At 37.2% G+C, this 6000-nt stretch overlaps 1 protein-coding gene across 1 annotated transcript; it reads right to left on the bottom strand.

Annotated features, from left to right (window-relative positions):
- Window positions 1-202: 202 nt before the first annotated feature.
- LOC139116521 (sodium-dependent phosphate transport protein 2B-like) lies at window positions 203-4008 on the bottom strand. The gene is made up of 5 exons (XM_070679133.1): window positions 3776-4008; window positions 2498-2917; window positions 1895-2170; window positions 1029-1330; window positions 203-490 (listed from the first exon to the last, which is right to left on the bottom strand). Exons 1-5 carry the CDS (start codon window positions 3909-3911, stop codon window positions 305-307), a joined length of 1320 nt encoding a protein of 439 aa, XP_070535234.1. The 5' UTR covers window positions 3912-4008; the 3' UTR covers window positions 203-304.
- Window positions 4009-6000: the final 1992 nt, after the last annotated feature.

Raw genomic sequence — 6000 nt, 5'->3', positions numbered from 1 at the left:
AGATTGATAATTGGTATATTTAGATCAAACGAAAGACAATTATGAATGTTTTGTGCACATAATTTGCGAACGATCAGTTTATTACTTTGTAAAATCAGTTGTAAACCTACACTCGGTATACTTTTCCTAAATGTCGCTTTGGATTTATGTCTTTGTTTTATATTAGTTAAATACTTGCAAGGCACTTATATGAAGGGACCCATATTACGGTAAGGAAAGTTCTCGCTGCAACTAGCAAATAGTTAAATTGAAATGCATAATATTTCATTGGAATGTATGTGGCTCACAGGTCAGTGACATGATATTACTTACACCTCTCGATATACTTAGTGTAACTGTGGACCGTGGTGTAGTTATACAGTGTTCCGTTAGCGTCATAAACTGTCTCATTATAGTAGTACTCTTCAGTGACGCACCATCTCTTCACAAAAGATTCATCACCCGTTAGCTCCTCGCCTAATGCAATCTTTTCGAGTGCCTGTAGGTCTAGCTTCAGGGAGAAAGAAATCATGCACGTTATAATAACTCATCAGCAGAGTGGAGATTTCACCTCAGAAATAACACTCTACAAAGTCATTCGTCACTTGGTTTATATGTCTTTTACCTGCATTCAGAGTATGCAAGACATGTCATGTTGTTGCCAGAAAACCACAAATTAGTTCACCCACAAAATAGGTTGTCAACCTTTCCTCCTTCAACATGTTTATTTCTTGCTTGATAATCTGTTAATGTTATTCTTAAGTATCTGCCTTCAAATATATGCGTATTTGAAACAATAACATTTGTCGGCATGTTTGTATTTGAGCTAATAGGAATGTTTATTACTCCAAGATCTCTCACAGAGGATATTTTCACAGTCGTTCCTGATATCTGATATATTTCATTATTATTGCATTTTCCTCTTGTTGTAAATTTTACAATTGTCTGAATTACTTTGGGTTCAATTTGATTGAATAATCAAAATGAAAACAAAAAATTGACAGTTGCAGAATACGACTTCCAGTTTCAGTTCTTATACTTATACTTACTTGAATGATTAGCTTTGTTATTGGATCCGATATCTTTACTCGATCTGCTCCTCCAATTTGCTGTAAGTTTGATCCCTTTACGATGGCTGTTGTCAAATGGTACAGATATCCGGAGATAGATTCAATTGGTAGTAACACTAACACCGCCAGCCAGTTGAAACAGTCATGGACGGTAGCGCCAGCAAAAGAACGACGGAAGGTCTCCCTGTCGCCTGCCTGTCCACCAGCAACGATCGTATTGGTCACCGATGTACCCAGGTTAGCACCCATTACCATTGGTATTGCTTCAGGCACGTTTATGACTAGAAGAAAATAAAACACGCATTAATGTAGGGTCGTTTTCTGGGTTTCGCATTTAAGTTTCACGTAGGAGCTGCAAGGCGTATTATTAAGGTAGTATGCGCCTCGAAAGTGAAAGACTTCAACTTTCGCTCAAAATCCGTAAGGAATCTTTCAGCCATTCGCTTTCAAAATCAAGAATAAATATCGGGGGTCACCGTGCAAATTTTGGTACTAGAGAAACAACCCAAGATTTACCGATATTTAAAATTCAAAATGGCCGCCATCCCTGTGTTAGCTCTATGGGGAACAATAAAATTTTCAAATTTCGAAAAAGTAAGCCGGTAAAAAGTTGTCTGCACCAAGAGCTCTAAAATTAACCCCACAAGTGGTTTATCGGAAAAGAATTGTAAAAGTTTGAGAGTCAGAATATCTGTCACTTAATATGCAGCAAAATCAGCAATTATGAGGGTGAAATCCGTGCAAATTATTACAATGATTTGAATTGCAAGAGAACCATAATATATTCCGTCTTACACAATGAATGACAGAAGATGATCTGTAGACTGATTGAAAATCACACTTACTATCAGATGCTACCATTGAAACGATGATGGATGTGGTGGCGCTAGAGCTCTGCAATAGTACAGTGACCAGCATACCAATCATCAAGCCTGCGATTGGAATCTTTAGCAGCGAACTGTCTGATAGGGCAGCACCAGCAGCAGATCCACCAATCAGAGTGAAGGCATCTCCCATCAATGACAGGGCGACGATGAAGAAGTATATGCAAGCGCATATACCTAAAGCTTTTCCAATCCACTCGATACAAACTCGCCGTACTTTGCCGCGAGTACTTAATTCTGTAAACAAGGACGGCTCCTGGTAACATTTCATCATACTACAGAAGGAAAATTTTACAAGGCATCATCTGTAGAATTCTTTTCAGCTTTTTTCAACTTGCCATCAACCATCAACGAAAGTCTAAAGAAACACTGTTTTTGCAATCTCATTGGAATTGATTTGTCACTGGTTATTCATTAGACTCAGCAGATAATATGTCCTTCCGTATACATTTGAATTAGAAACCTTCCAACTCGTGTACTTTAACGAGCAACCTGCGATTCAAATAAATACGTTTAAGAGAGGTTGCATGTTTACGTAAAAAAAAACGGGATATATATCCTTACCCGACCACTTTGGTTTATCATCGCCTGTGAAGTCTGGTGCCAAACTCCACGGATCCGGTTGTTCCCCCTCTCCTTCTAGGGCTTCTCCTTCTTCCCTCTCCCCGTCTTCGTTAACTTCAGTATCTTCATCATCATGATCTCTTCCACTTCCACCAGATATGTTACTGATAACTTCAGAGTCTCCCCTATTTTGATCGTCGTGATGATTAACAGCACTGCCAGGTTCTGTTGCTGTTTGATCTTCAGGCATGCTCGCTGACTCTTCAACCGGCGGTACTGACACTGGCAGCGTGGAGTCATCTTCATTATCCCTTGCATCTGCTGCTTCGCTCTGTGTTGGCTGGGTTTCATCCGGGTACTCTGGTCTTGGTTCACCGTCAACTGTGAGTAAAGTCGTTTCCTCGTCAGGTTCTCTTGGTTCTGAAATAAAATATTGCGTTGAATTGAAACTATCCAAAGCTATCAAGGAGATTCTCTGTGCAGTTCCCAAAACTATTGCTGTCGACTTGGTAGTTTATTTAGACTTCAAAAAGCCATTACTTTGCTACTTGGCTACTCTAGAATTATGACTAGAATCGTTACACACTAATATCCATAACAAAGGGGTAGTGTAGCAAAAAATCATCGAGGCAGTTTTGTTCTGTAATCGTGATAGTTTCTTCAAACCCATATTAAACTTTCTTGGCAAACATTACCATTCACAACGCACGAGAAAGTTTTCTTGTTGTCACAACCATGTACTTATTCCGCCTGTGAATTTATTAACATGGTATTTTAATGTAATGCAAAAGTTAAGATCCATTTTTTTTGTGCAAATTAGCTTCTGATTTTGTATTTATATTCTCTGTTTCTGGACGTTATGCTGTGCGTGTTACGATGGCATTATACGGTTCATAGTTTCGAAGTTGAGATTAGGAAAATAGTTGTAATCAGGCTGGGGTACTGTACTGTGGGCAGCATGCATGACAAACACTTCGACAGGCAAAGGTCTCCCTAGCTAATACCTTACCTACAAATTCACTTATAAGATTTTAAGTAAAATCTCTGTCACTTCTGAAGGCACTCACTTCCTGTAAATGCTTTGTATAATTAAACATTTTGAAGAAAGAAAGTTGTTCGTTTTGGGTACAGTTGACCAGTCGCCCTGGCTTTTTCAAAGCTATTCCTCAGCATTTTTATATGATAGTCAAGGGGGTTAATGGATAATGTAACATTTTATGAACACAAACTTGAACTCCTAATATACAATTTAGAAACAAAAACCGAAACCTTGCTTACTAGGAGTTGAACTTGAAGGTGAAAATGCACCTGAGGGTGACCCCGGGTCCAGCAAAGGATGACCGGTATCTTCTGCTCCTGTATTCGGAGAACCTGTAAATGTTTCCCAGGTATCCTCCTCATGGTCGTTGTCCATGGTAACGTCTTGTCGTGACCTGTGTGACCCTGTGGATGACTGTAGACCTCTGACGTTTGAGTACGTGCCAATATTAGTTGATTGCAATTATGTAAAGTCTCTCTGTCTGGAACAAACAGAATGTTAGTTATTATACAGACAGACAGTCAAACCAGCCGTTCCTTTCAGAATGGAGATGATTATCAGGCGTATCGAAAGGTCATCACTTTGGCAATACGCTGGTTGTTTATTCATAAGAAACAGAATTAAAACACGCTTCAAAATTTCAGTTGTGTCTGACTATCACCGAAACAGTTTTTTGGTCAGTGCCTGTTTTTTGAGAAATTGATTAATTCTGAGATTATATATGTAATTATAAATGATATTGTAGACTGGAATACAGGTTCTATTGAATCTCATTGTGTCTTAAGTAAAGTGAAAGATAAAAGAAATTGGATTCCTGATTTAGCTATTGTCAAAAAAGCTATAGCCTCTAACTGGAAAAGAAAACTTCAAGGGACACGAATAGATGTATTTCACCGTACCCCTAGTTTTCTTCTAGTTTCTGGAAGAAAATTCCTGTTTTCACAAAAGCTTTTAAAACTCACCACTAAATATTACTATCAAGCCTTCTTACGGAAGCGTTTTATACCTTCCTACAGAGAACATATTTGTAATCAGTATATTAAATCTTATTCTCCTTCCGAGTGGAGCACTATTTGGATTCACCAAACTATAGGGCTAACATATGATAGAAAGCTGGCAGAGTTCAATTTTAAGATTTTACACAATATTCTCCCAAATGGTTGCAATCTCCTCAAGTGGAGAATTGAAAATAGTGATAATTGTACAGTTTGTAAAGTATCTGATTCCTACCAACATATTTTTTTATATTGTAAAAAGCTCGGAAATTTCTTGGAACATATCAAAGGTCTTCTAAGTAAACTTGGCATCCATATAGATGTAGATTTCCATAACATTGTATAAGGGTACAAACCTCTTCAGGAATCCTCCCTAGTCAGATTTGTCAATCTTATAATTACAATTGCAAAATATTGTATTTTTGCTGCTTGGGCTAATTCTAGAAATAACAGTGGAAGCATGAAACCTGTCTTATCATACGGCATTTTCTATAAATATTTATTTATTCAACTCATACATGTAACAGATACAAAAAATTTTATACACTTTGGAAAAAAATATTGCACTAATAGGAGCATTGCTAGCTCTATAGTCCTATACGCTTTGCTGATTATTATATTATAGCGAATTTTTGAAATGGCGTTTGTATTTGTACAATTAATGAATGTATACGAGATATTGTAACTTTATTAAACAGTAAATAAACATATTTAACAAAAAAAGAAGAAAGAAACAGTTTTTTGGGACAAGTTTACAGTTATTCGAAAAAAGGAAGGACCAAAGCTGTTTCAAGGATCAGAAAATTGGCTATGTCGGTGAACGTTCAAAAGATTTACCAAGATTGTCGATGGAGATTAAAATTGCACCACTTTGTCCAAGGTAAAACGGTATGTATAGCTATGAAATGTCGCCAAACTTCAATAATAACAAAACCACAAAGATCAAAACCGAAGGGGCCGTATATTTGATAAGTCAGACGGTGTCAATACGATGAATAAATATGACGTAATTGATCAAATATGACAGAGTCTTTCCCTTGAAACGTCGAAATTGAAGGGTTAAGTAGGCAAAACTTCAGGTCCACAAGTACTTGACGGAAGTGCACAATAGATATGAAGAACAAGTATAATTTGCTTCGAATAATCATTCCTGGTTTGGAGATGGTTGTCACGGATTTTTTTTTCCGTCTGTATTGGACATGTATCTTGTTTCTCCGTGTCTCTTTGTATCCACACCATACTTAAGCATGGTCTGAAAGGATTAGCTATATCGTAATTTGCTTGATTTGACGGGTTTTTTGCCTTTATGTAAAATTTGGTTCTAGAGAGACAGATTATCTAAGATTTCCCGATATTTAAAATGGCCACTATTGCTGTGTTAATTCTATGAGGAAAAATAAATTTTCGATTTTCGAAAAACTATGACGGTGAAAACTGTTCTTTGGCCAAGAGCTGTTTAAAATGAACCC

Source organism: Ptychodera flava, chromosome 17 (genome assembly GCF_041260155.1).
Source record: "Ptychodera flava strain L36383 chromosome 17, AS_Pfla_20210202, whole genome shotgun sequence".
Taxonomy (NCBI): domain Eukaryota; kingdom Metazoa; phylum Hemichordata; class Enteropneusta; family Ptychoderidae; genus Ptychodera; species Ptychodera flava.
The sequence above is the reverse complement of the archived record's forward strand: the minus strand, read 5'-3'. Positions and strand labels throughout refer to the sequence as shown.

Coding starts and splice junctions, on each gene's coding strand:
- LOC139116521 (XM_070679133.1), bottom strand. CDS start 3,911: ATGGACAACGACCATGAGGAGGATACCTGGGAAACATTTACAGGTTCT. Junction 2,171..2,497: donor TGATAAACCAAAGTGGTCGG/GTAAGGATATAT, acceptor CCTTGTTTACAG/AATTAAGTACTCGCGGCAAA. Junction 491..1,028: donor TAACAAAGCTAATCATTCAA/GTAAGTATAAGT, acceptor TTCTCCCTGAAG/CTAGACCTACAGGCACTCGA.